Raw genomic sequence first — 19,010 nt, forward strand, 5'->3', positions numbered from 1 at the left:
CATAATTTTTATCGTTCGTTGACATCGACTGCTGACTTTGAATTATTTGTAGTTTTAGATAGATCTACAGGTTCACGCACTATCCAAAATCAAAGTACATACAGGGTGTAACAACGCTAGCAAAAACGAAGACAGGTGATAGTACTGATGATTACGGTATGATATCACAAAAAAAAACGCGAAAAAAATAAAATAACCTATAATTATTATGTTAAAGTTCATGATATATGTTAGGACGGGTAACATTGCACTTGTACAATGTACTGTTACATCAAATAAACATTATATCTGCTGTCATAGACTAAGTATAGTTTAAAAGGTTACACAGTCTATTAAAAGAATGATTGTGCAAATCTTGCTGCTAATAAAGATGTCCGCATTTTAAGTTTAGAAAACAAGTCGTTTTAATAATATATTGCAAATAAAACATCTGACTGACGCTAGAGTTCAAAGAACGTTGCATAAGTTGGCCACTCGGAGTAAATGCCGCGTCGTAGGCGGGGCATTGACACGAGTTTTGCGCGCTATACATAGCGGTTTTGAAAGATACTATCACTAAAACTACAAAATGAGGCAAATGGTAATATGGTATTGGTTTGTATAATAATAACGCTAAGATTTTGCTAGCGTTCTGGTTACTTACATCCTGTATTTGGCATCTATTCAGCATCATCATCATGATCAAGCCATCGCTGCCTCACTACAGGGCACGGGTCTCTTCTCAGAATGACAAGACTTTATGCCATAGTCCGCCACGCCGCGCCGGCCAAGTGCGGGTTATCTACTAAGGAAAAAGAAAATAAATAGCAGATAGGTATAGCAATTGACCGCAAACTATGTTTCGTGGTTCTCGTTTATCTCAGGCGGATGTTTGGTTACTATAGGTATAACTTTATTCCCAAAAGGCCAGTCTTGTCAAACACGACTCAAGGGAAAACCGAAGATTGTAGTTCACACATCAGCGTTAATCGAATCAATGTTGACTGAGCATAATATTATAAGCGGTTATAAACCTAGTTTTGTAACTTGACTGTTTGACGGATTATCTTTTTGGTCTTCTCTAATGGTTTATCATCATCATCATCACGATCAACCTATCGCCAGCTCCCTACAGAGAACGGGTCTCCTCTCGGGGTTTGGTCATAGTCTACCACGCGCGCCAAGTGCGGATTGGCAGACTTCACACACCTTTGAGAGGATTATGGTGAACTCTCAGGCATGTAGGCTTTCTCACGATGTTTTCCTTCACCGTTAAAGCAAGTGATAATTATTTAAAACCCACATAACTCCGAAAAGTTAGAGGCGCGTGTCCGGAATGAGGATCGAACCCCCGACCACTGATTATGAGGCGGATGTCCTAACCACTAGGCTAGCACAGCTACGACTAGCGAAATAAGTCATTAATTAATATGGTACGTTGCTCTTTTCCGACTTTTCTTCTTGGCATGATTTTTTTCGTCTGGAGGTGTCAATTCATCGAGTCTGTTCTTTTAATTTTATTTGCGGAAAATCATAGAGTTCTCATGGAATTTTAAAAACAAATCCACGCGGGTAAAGTCGCGGGTATTAGCTAATAGGTACATTATAATACATACTCGTAGTAATTTTCTCTGTTTGGTTTTCTCTGTTTATCCATACTTACAAACTATCCATACGATACTATACATACATACTATACTATATACATACTATACTATATTATTGTAAATGCAAAAGTGTGTCTGTCTCTCTGTCTGTTTGCTAGCCTTTCACGGTCAATCCGTTCAACCGATTTTGACGAAGTTTGGAACAGAAATAGCTTGCATTCCTGGGAAGGACAAAGGCTTTTTATCCCGGAAAGTTCCCACGGGATTTATAAAAACTTAAATAGGCGCGGGCGAAGTCACGGTCATCATCTAGTAATACATATACCACGACATAGGCGCATTTGGCAGTCGTAATAAATCACTTTGTTATGTCGGTTGTAAGACGTAATTAAAAGCAACAATCAGTGGTTTTATTAATACCGTGGCCTCTGTAAAAACCATGAAACTAAAAATAACGAATTTTGTTCTACTACTTTTGTAAGAAACTGAAAATAAATGATAGAGTATGGCTTACCTAGATTCCTTAAATTATTTCGATAATTATTAATCCATACCAAATAATATATTATCTTTGTCCATACTAATATTATAAATGCTATGGTGTGTCTGTCTGTTAGCTACTTTTTCTCGGCCCATCTGTTCAACCAATTTTGATGAAAAATTGATCCAGCAATAGCTCTCTCGCGGGGAAGAATATAGGCTATTTTGGTTCCGGAAAGCCAAAGAGTACCCCGGGATTTTAAGAAAACCTTAATCCACTTGGAAGTTGTTACGAGCGTCATCTACTTGGTACAGAGATAGTTTGCACCTTGGAGACGGACATATATTTTAAGTACCTACTTACTACTTTTTATCTCTCTCAATTTTTTTTATCATCAAACCTATACGTGGGGGTATCTATGGATAGGTCTTCAGAAATGATACTGATGTTTCTAACATCATTTTTTTCTAAACTAAATAGTTTGTGCGAGAGACACTTCCAAAGTGGTAAAATGTGTCCCCCCCCTGTAACTTCTAAAATAAGAGAATGATAAAACTAAAAAAATATATGATGTACATTAATTACCGAATCCACCGAAAATTGGTTTGAACGAGATGTAGTTTTTGATTTATCGTGCAAAATGTAGAATGTAGTACGGAACCCTCAGTGCGCGACTCTGATTCGCACTTGGCCGGTTTTTCACCAGAGTGAACTAGAGTGAGGAAAGTCTCGGTTTGATCCTGAATTGACGATATGTAAAATATTAGGCTATGGTGTCGTAAAATCAAAGAAAAATAGGGCTACTTTAGGACTACCTGCGTCAAATGTATTAACATTTGACGCCTGCCAGTGATGTCGAAGTATCGACGTTTTGTTGAAGTTCCTTAACTGTTGTGAACTGTGACGTCACCATAGCCTAATATTTGACATATCGTCGAATCAGGATCAAACTGAGAGTTCCCTTTTTCTAGTTCACTCTGGTATTAGATAGAAGGTATTAGATGTGTTACACGTAGATAATTCCGTACACATAGATTTCGGTTCCCCGATTCAGACGTAGAAGAAGATAAATAGACATTGGATGCTTAATTCGTGATGGAATAGGGAACTTGCGTCTTAGGACGAAATACAAGTCGATCGTGAAATTAAATGCCTTGTTGTCACCTCAGAATCATTAAGTGTTCGTCCCTCAAGTACTTAGTTAGTTATTCAGATTGACGGGATTCATAGTACCTACCGTTTGATTGCATAGAAGTTTCGAAGAACAAATCTATCCTCTTTGACACTAAAATATTAGATGTATAAAAATTAAAGTAAACTTAACACAATAAGATGTTTGAATTTTTTTGTAGTGCCCCAAAATACTAATTATTCCTACGTAGTTAGCCCCGTAAGACCTTGCGTCCCATTTTGTTCGGACCTACCACAGATTTGGGATTAATTTTTCTGCATTGGGTCATCGATTTGCATAATTATTATTATGAATTTAGTATTCAACTGAAGGTCGATTTTTAGCTGAAGCCGATTAATCGGCTATCACCACAGTCTTCACCGAAGCTAGCCGGAGCCGAAGTTTAGTTCAAGGTTGGCTTAAACTAAAATAAAATAATGTTTTTAGGGTTCCGTACCTCAGAAGGAAAAACGGAACCCTTATAGGATCACTTTGTTGTCTGTCTGTCTGTCTGTCTGTCAAGAAACCTACAGGGTACTTCCCGTTGACCTAGAATCATGAAATTTGGCAGGTAGGTCGGTCTTACAGCTGGCTTTAGCTTTGAAAACCGTGAATTTAGGGTTAGATCACATAAAAAAAATTAAATTGTGGTCATGATTCATGAACTAATAATTAGTATTTTCAATATTCGAAGTAAGATAACTATATCAAGTGGGGTATCATATGAAAGGGCTTTACTTGTGCATTCTAAAACAGATTTTTATTTATTTTTATGCATCATAGTTTTTGAATTATCGTGCAAAATGTCGAAAAAATACGATTGTAGTACGGAACCCTCAGTGTGCGAGCCTGACTCGCACTTGGCTGGTTTTTTACCCGACTGCGGTGAAGCCCAAAAGAGGGTTATGTGTTTGACCTGTAGGTATGTATGTCCTTTCCCATGTCCGCTTGCAACTACTGAACGGCTCAACTGATTTCGATAAATGATACGTCTACAGATTTTTAGTAATTTTGCACTAAAATAAAGGAAATAAATTACGTAATTTAAAAAACTAAAAACCCTGTGTAAACAAACTTCAGTTACTGTTAACTATAAAATAAGACAATTACCTAATAAGACCCGTCAGACGAATGGAGGGATAGAGAGACGGACAAATGCAAATTTACTCAAGTACTTAGACTCGGAAATCCATACTAATATTATAAATGCGAAAGTGTGTCTGTCTGTCTGTCTGCTAGCTTTTCACGGCCCAACCGTTCAACCGATTTGGTGAAATTTGGTACAGACATAGCTTGCATCCCGGGGAAGGACATAGGCTACTTTATATCCCGGAAAATGGAAGAGTTCCCACGGGATTTTAAAAAACCTAAATCCACGCGGACGCAGTCGCGGGCATCATCTAGTCATAATATAATATATACAAACACTAAGTGACAACATATTATTTGCATGCCTAGTTGGGAATTTCTAAATGATAACGATTTGCGTGGGCAGAAGAAATTGATGTGGTTTCATGTTTTCCCTAAAGTGTCATTAATTTTCTCCGAGTGAAATAAATGCTAAGTGGTGGTATAAAATAAATGTGAATACGAACTCTTGTTTGACGCAATTCATCTTTCAAAATCTCTACTAAAATGTTGGATTAAATGATAATACTTATTTATTACTACCCATATTATGCGAAAGTGTGTTTGTTTGTTGGTTTATTGGTTTATTGGTTTGTCCTTCAATCACGTCGCAACGAAGCAACGGATCGTCGTGATTTTTTGCATGGGTGTGTAGATATAGACCTGGAGAGTGACATAGGCTACTTTTTATCTCGGAAAATCAAAGACTTCCTACGGGATTTTTAAAAACTTAATTAATATTTTCAATGTTCAAAGTAAAATAATATACCAACCTATACATTCTGCGAGTCTCATACGAGTCTGACTCGCACTTGGCCGGTTATTGTCCCAGAAATTTAAAGAGTTCCCACGGTATATTTAAAAACATAAATCCCCGTGTGCGAAGTCAAGGATATAATCTGGTACTTTTACCTGTGTATTTTACTATGTATCTAAGCATATTATGTGTAAGTAGCTAATAAAAAAATCTTAACTCTTTGACCTCAACAGCTGTGGACATAATAGGTTATGACAAAATATTTAACTTGCAGGCATAGCTTGTAGGTATTAATTAGTAAACATTTCGCACCTATTCGTACAATTCAAGTGTACCTACTTGGAGTCAATAACAGCGTTTTCAGTGTATTTGATAGGTAGGTATTTGATACCTTTTCCTCGTTATTTCTTTTACCTTCAAAACATTTATATGGCTGCCTTTTCATCTGAAACGTGTGACATGCATAATAGAAATTGTGTGTATTCTTTTAGCTCACCAATAGGACGGAGATATTATTTTCATACACAAGAAAGCTATGAAAATAAGTTAAATACTGTAAAAATCTTTTTAAGTCAAATGTACCTACTAAAACATAATAAATAATGTCCAAAGTCTACTTAACTCTACTATCCTGCCATATGCCATTAGAAAATTTCCATCCCCCAGCGTACATCTCCATCATCAGGCTGTTTGAAAAGTATTCATGAAAACAAAGCAAGTCTCAAGCTGATGATATATTTTTATTCCGGCTGACGTCAAAATGAGGTCATTTCGATGTTAATGAGAATAATGAGACATGGTTCCAGCGCAATAGCAATTTGCGGGACAACGCATCCTGTATGGTAGGAGGTATAGTGTTAGGCAGGATGTCATACCGAACACGCGTGTACGGATGTACACTTTTTGATACAAGAAACACATGTGTCACAGGACTGACAGTAGTCGGCAGAACAATTAATATTTGGCTCAGTAGAGGATTAATCGTTCGGATATGTAGGTGGTTCAAACATCAAGGGCGTCGTCTCACTGTATGCATTTACGATGTGATAGTAAGCAGTCTCTCTATCATTTCAGATACGTGCTGGATATGGAACAGAACGACGTGATCACCTGCCTGGCTCTGTTGTCCCATGTCCTCTGCTATGCCAACTCAGCTGTCAACCCATTAATTTACAATTTCATGAGTGGTAAGTATCTCTATTCTCTTTCAGAGTCGTTGTTCTCATTGCTAAAGTCTATGACCCTTTCCAAGTTTTCGGATAACAATGCGGTGGTATCCCAGATCCTTCTGCATACGACTAAGAGTTAGATTTACGACTCTCTCGGCCGAATATTGAAACAGACAGGGAGCGTTCCAACCAAAAAGTTACTGTTTTTAAAGTTCCTTAGGTACCTCAAAAGGAAAAAGGAACACTTATAGGATTACTTCGTTGTCTGTCTGTCTGTCTGTCTGTCTGTCTGTCTGTCTGTCGTGTCTGTCAAGAAAACCTATAGGGTACCTACTTCCCGTTGACCTAGAATCATGAAATTTGTCAGGTAGGTAGATCTTATAAGACCTACCCTACCTAGGCTTTTACTTGTGCTAAGAATAAATCCGAAAACCGTGGATTTGTGGTTACGTGACACAAAAAATGTGTTATACCTACCTACAAATAATTTAGTATTTTTAATTTTCAAAGTAAGATAACTATAACAAGTGGTATGTATATCATAGGGAAGGGCTTTATCTGTATATTCTAAAACAGATTTATTTATTTTTATGCATAATAGTTTTTGATTAATCGTTCAAAATGTCGAAAAAATACCCGAGTACGGAACCTTCGGTGCGCAAGTCTGACTCGCCGGTATTTTGTTGTATCCATATTTATTATCATAGTCACACTTTAAATAAGTGAGAATTTTCTGAAATACATACCTACTGAAAACAAAACATGAAGACTCGAAGGAAGAGCGGTGCGCTCGGGTGCACCACGGGCGAGGCGCGCCACTTCCGTACTCCGTACCACCACTATGCCAAAATAAATAAGAGTTTTTTCAAGAAAGACGCTGCACCTCGTTTCCACTCCATTCTGCTGGTGTGCGCTGGCAGGTCCCGGTTCGACTCCCGGGATGGGTTTGGAATTTCATAATTTTTAAATCTCTGGTCTGGTCTGGTGGGAGGCCTCAGCCGTGGCTAGCTACCACCCTACCGGCAAAGTCGTGACGCCAAGTGATTTAGCGTTCCGGTACGATGCCGTGTAGAAACCAAAGGGTTTAGTAAAATTTAAAAGAAAAACTGCTATACCCTTCCAGGTTAGCCCGCTTCCATCTTAGACTGCATATCACTTACCACCAGGTGAGATTGTAGCCAAGGGCTACCTTGTATCAGAATTTAAAAGAATACAAAAATAATCTGCAAGAACGTTATTTCAATCATCCAAAACAACTATAGATACGTCAGTTCGTCGCGGTTTTCACAATAATACACACTAGTTCACTGCATACTTATATTCTGTGCGACATCTGCTCCTTTAACACATTTTTACGTATTCTGTATTCTGTATATTTCAGGTAAATATCGCCGGGAATTCCGTCGGGCCTTCTGCTGTTCAACGGGTCTGAAACACGAAACATCAACCACCTTGACCCGTCTCACCACATCCAAGAGAAAGTTCGACCAATCCTTCGAAAAAGGCCAAACGTGTTCACACAATACTTCATTAAGATCCCATAATTGTGATCAAATGCCACTGTCAAGAGGTCACAATTGCGAGAGAATGTCATTTATAGGCCACAGATGTGAACGAATGTCGTTAAACGGCCAAAAGTGTGGTCATACGTCATTCAACGGCCAAAACTGTGATCGCATGTCTTTTAAAGGTTTTGGCCGTGCTGAATCACAGAGTTTGAAATATGATGTCACTGGAAATAACGGGCAGAGATATTATGAAAATTTTTCTCCATACAATCAAATGGAGTATAGAAAAGGTTACATGTCATAATAAACATAGTATATAATCAACCATCATCATCATTATCATCAGCAACCGATAGACCTCTAGGTCATAGGTCTCTGGTAGAAACTAAAAACAGTAACTTTTTCTGAAATAATAATTATCTACGGTTGAAAATAGTAGGTATAATGAAACCACATAATATTGATCAAACGCACAACAAACTTAAGTAAAGTTGAGTTTGAATTGTTATCGATTAAACCTTACAAGTGCGTTTGATATGTCACTGTGGTCAAGAGGTAGGTATAGCTGTTTATCAGTGGCGTGCACAGGGTTTGAAGCCAGGGTAGGCATTAGTTAGGTAGGAACCTGTTTACTTGCAGGTCATAATGAAAATTATGCATTGAGATATTACAACTGGGGTAAGCAGTGCATTTATGCCTCTATGACCTGCACGCCACTGCTGTTTATAATACAGTTTAAAAAAAATCTAATTTGTCTCCCAAAAGTGACCCCCATATTCAAAATTAATTTATTTACGTTACATTTTCATGTTTGGGTCACAGAAATTCATAATATTATGTACAAAATTTCAACTTTATGGGTACCAGTAGATTTGCAATTGGCTGTGGCAGAATGACAGACAGACACGGGTGATCCTATATGGGTTCCGTTTTTTCATTCGGACGTACGCGATCCAAAAAGATTGCGTCTATGCTCCACTCTGTAGGTGTGCGTTGTGCCTATGTTAGTCATGGATCCAATATACAAACATTATAAATAAATTATGTCATTATTTCTTAATTTGTGCATTGTGCCTTTGAGGTACATACATTTTTACATACTTACTTAATTTATTGTTATAATAAGTCAAGTTTTTAAAACAGGCAAATCTCTATTATTTAGGAAATAAATTTAGAAGTAAGAAAAGTTAGACGTTTAATTAATTATTCTTAAGATAAATAAAATTCTTTGATCTCTCTTTGCTTAAACATAGAAAAGTTTTATTTTAAGACACCGGGAAGTACCTAGGTTGTAGGTACAACCATCTATCGAAACTAGATATCTATTAATTAAATAAGTTCTAGTCAGCAGTTTCGACATTCTTAAGTTTGTACGATAGGTATATAACGCGTAAAAAATGAGTTATTACGCGCCATTTTAACTTTATGTCATTGATGTACCAACCTATCCTTTATGTGTCAAATGTCATGTCGAAACTTGGACGATTTAACCTAAACCTAGGTTAAATCGTCCAAGTGTCGAAAGTTCGATTTTAGTCCTTATTTTAAAGGTGAACCCACGAATCTATATTAGTATAGGTTCGTGGGTGAACCGTACTTTTGACATGATGACCAGTTAAGTTGGCGAGACACATAAAGTTAAAAAGGCGCGTGAGCATTTTGTACGGACTATACTTACGAGTAGTATTGTAGGTAAAATTCTCAACAAGTAGGTAACTCCGGTGAAAATTAATGACTAGTCTGTTGTTGTGGATACATATATCTACCTATTGATGTAAGAAAATAGAAGTACATTTTATTTATTTATTTATAAAATAAACTAAGTTTCTATTTATTTATATGTTTTAGAAGTACATAATTGTATATATTGCTGTTTTTTGTAAAAATAAAATTTACACTGAAAATAGTTTGATTGTTTTCATTCACTGTCACCTATGCCTTCAGTTCACTGACACTTGCAGTAACGAAAAGCTAAAAAGCAACATTTTAAAAGGGATCGTATATTATACTTATCAACTTAATAAGTAATATAAGAAGTGTGTGGTCTACCGTCTATCTGTCTGTCTGCTAGCTTTTCACGATCCATCAGTTTAACCGATTTTGACGAAATTTTGTACAGAGATAGCTTGTATTCCGGAAAAGGACATAACTCGTATAAAGCGTGGCAACCCTGTAAGTATATGTTTTGTCAACGTACCAGCTATAGTTAATACTAATAAGTTCATGAACTAATAATTAGTAATTTCAATTTTCAAAGTAAGATTACTATATCAAGTGAAATATAATATGAAAGGGCTTTACGGAACCCTCAATGCGCAAATCTGACTCGCACTTGGCCGGTTTTTTTATGGGGCGGCCTCTATTGCTGAATAGTGAATTGGCTCTTATTTACCTATTGAACATAATGATTTCACAAAAAGGCTTATCAAGGTTTGGAGGTCCCCTAGCACAAACTCCCAGGCTGAAAAATGTTCGATTTTATACCTACCCACGTCGTCGTTTTTTGCTACTTGCTTGGCCCTAGAACGTAGTGTTTTAAATTATACTCTTTGGCTTGGTCGCCGTCCATCCAGACCCAAAGTGTAATTCAATATCCGAAGTGTTTTTTTCAAAACTAACGACATCTATCGAGAGTGACGAATACTGGGGTTTCCCTTTAAAGTCACGACTAACTGAGATAAACCCTCATAGCCCATGATGAGATAGATGAGGGTGAGCAAGTATTTTTCTATAGGGTATCAAAAGGATCTCAGAGAGGGCGTTAGGTTTTTTCCGATCGGATTGGCGCATACTGAAACTTGAACGAGTATACTGTGGCTAGCCGTTTAGTTAGGAGTCAGGAGATCCTTTCGCTAAGTGCGTATAAGTCCCGCAAATTGCTAATGCGCGTGGCCGCAATTTTAGTGACGTAGCTCTAGACTAAAGTTTCGAGCTGATGGTATATTTTATTACGTCTGACGTCAAACTGACGTCATTTAGATGTTAATGAGACATGGTTCCAGCGCCATAGCAATTTGCGGGATTAAAACAACTGCACGGATTATGCATTAGCTAATAGGTAAGAAAGACTTTTCTACGAATTAGACATTGCATTTAATAATCTTGATAAATGAATAAATTATGCACTGAAGTGTACCAAATAGGGGTGGATCAAACTGAAATATATAGGTGCCGATAGAAATTATATTTTATAAAAATATATTTCCAAGAAGACAGATGCAATGAAATTTGAAACCATGCCCAGTTGTGTTCATCTTTTTCTGGACTACTTTTCTATGTTCTAAAATTTAACAAACAGACAGACAGATAGATAGATTCCCTTTCACATTTATAATATTAGTATGGATAATCGATATGGATAACTAATTTTCTGGCATGCGATGGAACCATGGAACCTTGTCACCTATTAAACATAGAAAGTACAGTATGCGGCAGAAAGTAATGTACATCGGCCTTTAGAATGACATTTTGGCTTTGTAGAGCGTTGTCTCTGTCACACATGTGTCTGTTATGGCGGTCTCAACGACAGGGATAACGCTCTACAAATCTGCTATCTCCTTCTAAAGGTTGATGTACATTACTTTCGGCTGCGTGCTGTACTATGTCAGATATCTTTAGACAAGTGCCAAGAACAACTAAGTATACAAAGTTTGAATCCAATCGGATGAACGATACGAGAACGCGGTCAGACAGACAAACTTTAATTTTTGTAACATTTAACAAGATTATCTCAAAATGTGTTCATTTTAATTTTCTAACCAGCCACATATTATGAAAGAACATACAACGATACAGTACATAGGGTACCTATACGACGACAAGATTGCAAACTTTGCATAATAACGAATGAAATAAAGGTCGAGGTACACTTAGACGTAAACAAGTTCCTACTTAAATTAACGTATAGTCCGCGACAGGTCGAGATGGCAATCGGGGTATAAGGTGGAAGGACTCCCGCACTCTCTCACGTCACCTGCGCTTGCCCGCACCGGGTTAGCGCGGGGGCTGTGCGGGGCATTCCCTCCCCGATTGCCATGTCGACCTTTCGCGTCCTATAAAACTTAAATGTTTACTAGCTTATGCTCGCGACTTCGTCCACGTGGCCTACACGAATTTCAACTACCCCCTTATAGAGGCTGAATTTTCAAAAATCATTTTTAGCGGTGTCCACGTCATAATAGGTATCTGCATGCCAAATTTCAGCCTGATGCGTCCAGTAGTTTAAGCTGTGTGTTGATAGCTTAAGCTACTGCAAACTGCGAACTGACTAACTGACTGACTAGTCAGTCAGTCAGTTAGTCAGTTCATTAGTCAGTCAATTAGTAAGTCAGTCACCTTTTATTTGATTAACAGATGAATGATGCTGCTGATCGATGTAGCTCTTACACCAAAGACTTGACGTGAACACGCACTAAGAGCAATCACACACTCATCCGATATGAGTCCGTGAAAATACGGATTTAAAAATTCTGATCGAAATCTAAGCTGTTCAGTGGTCATCTTTGACATATCTACGTCATAGGTCCGAGGCACATACGAGATAATATTTTCACGGATGACGGAGAGAACTCGGATGGAGTGCGTAAGCTACCATACAAGTTCTATGACCACTTTGGTACGTATTTTCACGGCCACTCAGATCGGATGAGTGCGTGATCGCTCTTAGTGTGCCAATGTCTTAAAGTACTGGTAGAGCAATATTTTTACAAGCCGAAGCACCAAACATCTGAATACATAGCAGTCCCCGGCGAGCTACCGTGTACCAATAACTTGAATATCTACTCGTGTGACTTGATTGCCGTCCAGTCGTGCGGAAAGTCTATATGGACTGAAGGCTGCATGTATTTACATAGAATCGTGAAGGTAACTTGTTTAACTTTGTACGGCTTGTTGTTGTGCAGCTGAGTGTCACTAAGTAAAGATAGTTCCTAGCTGCGACTATATCTATTGTAGGTTCGCGATATGTCGAGATGGGAAACGAGGACGGAACGCGCCGCACACCCGCACAACCCCCGCGCTAACCCAGTGCGGGGGAACGCGCGTGACGTGTGGGTGTGCGGGGCATCCACCGCCTCATACTCCGATTGTCATCTTGGACTGTCGCGGACTACCTATACCTACATACTTCGATTAACAATAGGACTTAATTTTAGGTACCTAGTTTTTTTAGGCTGAAGTGTAACTGTTCCATTTAGCTAATAGGTAATGAGCATATAAACTTTTTAATTAGCATTTTAGTCATTAGGACTAAAACACACAATTATTGCAGTTTTTGTTGTCCTAACGCTGCTTGTTGAAGTTCAGATAAAAATGACAACTAAAACCATAGGAAATACTAAAGGAAACCTAAAAGGAACTTAGAGATGTGCGCAATTTTTCTCAAAAACATTTTACTAAATAATTTTTAACTTGAACGTCACTTAGTCGTTATGAAAGTAAAATGTGACGTTCTCTGCACTCTCCGTCTAAAATCTTTTGAAAGTTAATAATACAAGTTTTAACTTTTATGTTACACTCAAACATCGTAAGAACTGGATAGGTAAGTAAAAATGTTAATCTGTATTTTACGATGCAACGCTTCCGGAAGTTAATGCTGGAATTGTACTTACATCCAAAAAGTTACGATAGGTAGGTATTTTATCGTTGCAAAACTTCCCATTAAGTCTAGCAGAATTTCACAAAATTCCGCCAATAAGTGTGTAACATTGTTGAAGTATTATGGAAACGCCATGTATCTACGCGTCAAAACATCCGCGAGCGTTTTTCCGCATTCCGCTATGTTCAACTGAAGCGAAAATAAATCCAATTACGCGATAAAATTATGACGCCATCGCTCAAAAATCTGATTTGTCTCTTCTTGTATTTTTCTTTTCCCTTCCGCTCGTCCTTGAGTGTAAACGATTCACACATTTTTCAATCCAACTTTTTATTACGCCATAAAAAAGCGGATGCCATCCGCACGCAATTTCACTAAATAGAACACTATTGAGAATTGCGTTGTCTGGCTTCGCATAGTACAGGGAATCCTAGTTTGAGGGCCAGGAACGCAGCTAGTTTATTATTAATTGTTTATTTTTAATATTTTGTGCTTAGAGTACATGCATATTATTATATCAAACTAATGTACTTGAAAGTTTTTCATGAATAAATACTTTAAACTTTAAGTATATTGCGACTTTAAGCTACATAAATACAAATTGCTGTATTGTGTCCTACCGTAACCTGGCGAGACGATCGACCTATCGTAGCGTGCGTAGAGCATCGTCGCCGTAACAGAGCTCTACAACCTTTATTTCTTCTTTCTATCCAGTGGCAACACAACAGACTATAATGTGCTCTTTATCTAAAATGTAAACGTGTGACTTGGATCACCTTCTTTCGCATGACGGCACACAACTTTACATCCATATATTTGGGACTTTACTCGTTATGTTGGTAACTACTTTTAATTTTATGATATTTCTTCTTGCATGTGCTCAAATTCTGTAATAATGTTATCTTAAATAGTGAGCTTTAGTATAAACCAGAAACTGCCGCGATTCAGTTCAGAGTAAGTCAAGTGTTTACAAACTACTGCTGATATTGCTATCGCTTGCCAATACTAATCAAACTTAGTGGCGAACCGATACTGCGTAAAATACAGGTGGACTGAACTAGTTTAACTTTACCTTAGGTAGCTAGTGCTTGCTAAATTACATTTTGCAGCATTTGGCATCTCTTCCATGTAGATCATAGGCACTGTTCAAAATTGTAATAGTAAAACGTGTATTGTGACAAACTAAAAAAAAATATTTTCGAACTAAATAGATATAATTTTAAAAATAATAATTATTCAATCTGGTTTGACCTTCTCGTAAATAGTAATAAAAAACTACTTAAACTTAAAAATGATTATCAACAATAGATTATTTACTATTTACGCTTTAAATACGGTTTTAATAAACAAAATAAGTGTTACAACAATTGATACAGACGTATCCAAAGCATTGGAAGAACACACTATGGTAACTGACATTAATATCTTTCCATACATGGTGGCGATATTACGAAAATTTACATACATTAGTGCTGGCGCTTTGATCGGTGAAAGTTGGGTGCTTACAGAGGCTGATTCTTTATTTACGTAAGTTAAACAATGGTGCTGGTTCTGAGCACACCCAAATTTTAGAGTATTCGCATCCTCTTCTTAATACTGAAATATGACAAGGAAATACCCAGTTTGACAGTTTTAAATTTAATTTAGAGCCGTCAAACCTCGTGAATTTAGCAGTCAGTCGCGAGAATATTTTTTAAATTTGTAGCGTGCACTAGAAAAAGTCTTTAAAAATGTAAAATTCATGTTATGTCCTTTTGTAGCAATATTAAAAAGAAGGAGCAGCGGATACTCTAAATTTAGTTAAGAGAAGACAACAGAATCGGCGCCAGTATCTTTAAAGTTACCAAAATAAAGTTAGTTATTATTAACGATAATCCACGTACTAAGTCTGTGTGTTTGTATTGTAGCTTCTAAACTTATTAGTGGATTTCATTGTTTTCATTATCATTTAAATCATTTTACGATATCCATCACATTTTCATTCAACCCATCACATCAACATCAGAGCCATTGGGATAAAATACTAAGTAATTAAAAGTGGAAAAGTTGTAATTTACTTATTATGGTTTTGGAACTTTTGTTGCAATGAAAACAACCTGTTGAATTACATAAACTTCCAATCAAAACCTTCAAGTTCGATCGTAAATCATGCCACAACACTTGGAAGATGAAAAGACAATATTATTTGTTTCAGGATTAGGGAGTCTTCACGATTCATTCGGGTGAGACTTGGCAGCGCTAATTACAAGAAAGGGGGATATCTAACACCCATCAAGTACTTCCAAATTCATCCTTATTTTGACGACAGTAAGCCTCTGTTTGACGTGGCACTTATAAGATTGCCTGAGCCTGTAACACTGACGCAGAGTATAAATCCTATAAGACTTCAGAAAAAACCTCGGAAAATCGTCACTTCACATTTTATAGTGACCGCATGGCCAGTATATCAGGTACCTACTTTTATGCATGGCTGGTGACATAATAGATACTATTGTAAATCGAATCTTTAAAGTGCAACCGCCGAGTTTCTTGCTGGTTGAAATGCATTCCAAAACAGACGTACAGACGAAATACTAACGAACTTTGTAAAAGTTCATTTGAATAAAAAAACTTTTACATATTTCGATAAGTTATCTCTCTCACTCTCCTCATTGCTGAAGGTCCTGACTTCCTTCATTAATTACATAATGGTAGATGTTTTCTTAAGATAATAGTACAATTTTGATTTAATTATTATTAGCATGTGATAAAATCTAGGATCGATGATTTAACGTGCTCTATTGTAGGAATAGCATCTTGCTTAATTCGCCTATTCTACTTCGGACCTCGTATATCCAGCTATCGAATTTCATCAACATAGCTTAACAAGCACATCGACTGATATTATGTGCTTTCGAAACTTGGTCACGGCATTTTTGGTGATGGTACAATTTTATTAAAATTCAATACTTAGGTACTGAAATTTTGTGTACCTGTTACATTATAGCAACAAAATCTAAGTTCAAGTTACGGAGAATCATTGGAGCAGAAGAGGCGGCGTCGAATACTTACAGTGTCGCATTTGCACCCGACAGATCCTGAAGTATGCTCTGAGGAAATGGACATGTTCATGTCAGATCACAACAATACCAAGTATATAATGTGCTTGGATCCTAATATTGGAACTAATCCTTGTCAGGTATTTTTTCCAAAGATTAAAGTCTAATCCATAAATTAATACTTATTACCAACCTACTTATTAGAAATGCAAAAGTGTGTTTGTTTATCTGCTGCTTAGTCGCTTGTATAGTCTTGACTGAATTTGGCACAGATAGGTATAGCTTGCAGCCTGGATATTTAGGAAAATAAAGGGTTTTAGGGGATGTTAAAATCCTAAAACCACGAGACAAAATCGCGAAGACAATAATAAGAATAAAAGATAGTAAGTAAGAATATGATGTAGCAAAATTTCCAAAGCTAAAGATAGTGAATTACACACACACTCTTTACGCAGATAAATTAGTAAGTACCTGAGTAATTACAATACTTATAAGTACATTAAAACTAAACCCTTATTTAGTCAAAACACTACACTTTTTGAATAAATGCATTGCTAGATAATTTGCATCAATCCGCTTTTTACCCGACTGCGGCGAAGCCCAAAGAAGTGTTATTGAATAATTTCATACGGCATTTGACAACTAGTCAAATCAGTAACTTTTTATCAAACGTCAAAACAGATTCTATGAAATACTGTAATGTGACGTCACATCATCATAAGTTTTTTTATAATATTCCGCCGTCTCCGGGATGTAAGCTAACTCTGTACCAAATTTCATCCAACCAACCAAAAAGCCAACAGACAGACAGACAGACACACTTTCACATTTATAATATTAGCATGGATTTCAGAGAGACATTGGTGCACCGGTTGTGCTGAACGGGATATTGTGGGGTATAGTTTCTTCCTGGAAGTCAGAAGAATGTGACATTGAAGGCGGACCTTCCTTCGTGACCTTAGTGTCCTCCGTGGAGGTCAACTCCTGGATACATTCTACCATCCACGGGCATAGATGGACGAAGAAGCATACCGTTGATTATCAAGATAATTTTATTTAATTATAAAGTTTTCTAAGGTCGCGTCACCAATATGCTAATGTTAATAGTCTTCGGAGTGCCGATAGATGTAAAAACTAAAATAATCTTAATGGTTTTAATTTACAAATTATAAAATTTTAATTTGTGATACTTACCTAATTTGGAAAACAAAAAAGAACCAGTTCTATTTTATAGTTTTAAGTTTTTATTTCTGTCGGTAGTCCCCATTGACTGCATTTTTTCCAATGGCTCACAACATTACCTTCGTAACCTACTCTTTTTATTTTTATATCACAGTTCTATTGACGATAATGTATTAATAACTAATGACGTTGTGGGTAGGTATACTTATAGACCGCGACAGGTTGAGATGACAATCGGGGTATGAGGCGGGGGGACGCCTCGCACACCCGCACGTCACCCGCGCTCGCCTGCACCGTTCTTTCCCAGTATGCCATCACGACCTGTCGCGTACTATACCTACCTATGTTTTTTCCGTGAATTGTCATAATATGGTTTCTTCGTCAAATAAGAATTTGTGAGCATCTTATGAACTTCGATTTATATTTATGTCACTTTTTTGCTTCAATGAGTTTTCTTTCACCGAGCGTGTAATAAGCACTTGGAAAAATGAACAAATCCATCAATAATAATACGAATATGATACAAATTTCCATCCATACCTACTATTGATTGCTTTTCAGTATTCCGTACCTGAAGGGTGCCAATAGGACCCTAATTATCGTATTACTAAACCTCTGCTGTCCGTCCGTTTGTCAGCGGGCTGTATCTCTTGAAATGAAATGAGAGTTGAAATTTTGCCAGAGTGTAGATTTTTTTAGCCGCTGCAGTTACAATAAAAAACCAAGATGGCGAATTTCAAAATAGGCGCCATGTAAATTAAAAATAATTAAAAGTTACATAGATTTTGTACTAGTACGGAACCATTCGTTTACGAGTACAACTCGCACTTGACCGTTTTTTATTAAAAAATTATGGACTCAAAACAGCTGCTCTGTTTGGCAGCCCTTTTCGGCGGTAGTTTTCGAACGTTACTTCCGTCTCAAAAGATACCTAGCTACTTTCAAGTTACGCCGAAAGAACTTTTACTTTTTACTGTATTAATATGTCAGATGCTCACGCAATCAAGTAGATGAGAAGAAGACGATCATTTTAATCGGTCGGTAATTAACTATCACCACAATACCATCTTACAAATCCAACAACTGACTATCAAAAAGTGTAGATACAATAGTACCTATTTTGAATAAATGATTTGATTTGATTTGATTCGATCAATTCGCATGTTCGTGTCAGGGATTCCCAATTATGGCAGTCGGGATGAAAAGGCTGATGATAATTTGGCAGTACGATAATATATCTCGTTCTATAATTTCATTTATAGACAACGTTTTTCCATTACAAGAACATTTCAAAGTGATCGAATGAAAATCTAACGAATGAATTACAAATTCCAATGGGTGTAATAATATAAATATGCTAGAATTTGTATTTAAATTATTTAAATACGATTCGT

The 19,010-nt window shown here is 37.0% G+C and overlaps 2 protein-coding genes across 3 annotated transcripts in view; both read left to right on the top strand.

Moving 5' to 3' along the window:
- The window catches only part of LOC117984118 (orexin/Hypocretin receptor type 1-like), a 46,520-nt gene extending 37,244 nt beyond the window's left edge, over positions 1-9,276 (top strand). For both annotated transcript variants that reach the window (XM_034970770.2, XM_069499657.1), the window contains 2 exons: positions 6,198-6,310; positions 7,674-9,276. In XM_034970770.2, coding sequence (XP_034826661.1) covers positions 6,198-6,310; positions 7,674-8,104 — 544 coding nt within the window. In that variant the 3' untranslated portion in view covers positions 8,105-9,276. The remainder of the gene's footprint in view (positions 1-6,197; positions 6,311-7,673) is intronic.
- Positions 9,277-14,656: 5,380 nt separating this feature from the next.
- Positions 14,657-18,450, top strand: LOC117983850 (trypsin-like). Its single transcript, XM_034970472.2, has 4 exons — positions 14,657-14,923; positions 15,591-15,846; positions 16,383-16,574; positions 17,288-18,450. The coding sequence occupies exons 1-4, from the start codon at positions 14,688-14,690 to the stop codon at positions 17,492-17,494; spliced, it is 891 nt and encodes a 296-aa protein (XP_034826363.2). The 5' UTR covers positions 14,657-14,687; the 3' UTR covers positions 17,495-18,450.
- The last annotated feature ends 560 nt before the right edge of the window (positions 18,451-19,010 follow it).

The sequence above is a fragment of the Maniola hyperantus genome, chromosome 7 (assembly GCF_902806685.2).
Source record: "Maniola hyperantus chromosome 7, iAphHyp1.2, whole genome shotgun sequence".
NCBI lineage: Eukaryota > Metazoa > Arthropoda > Insecta > Lepidoptera > Nymphalidae > Maniola > Maniola hyperantus.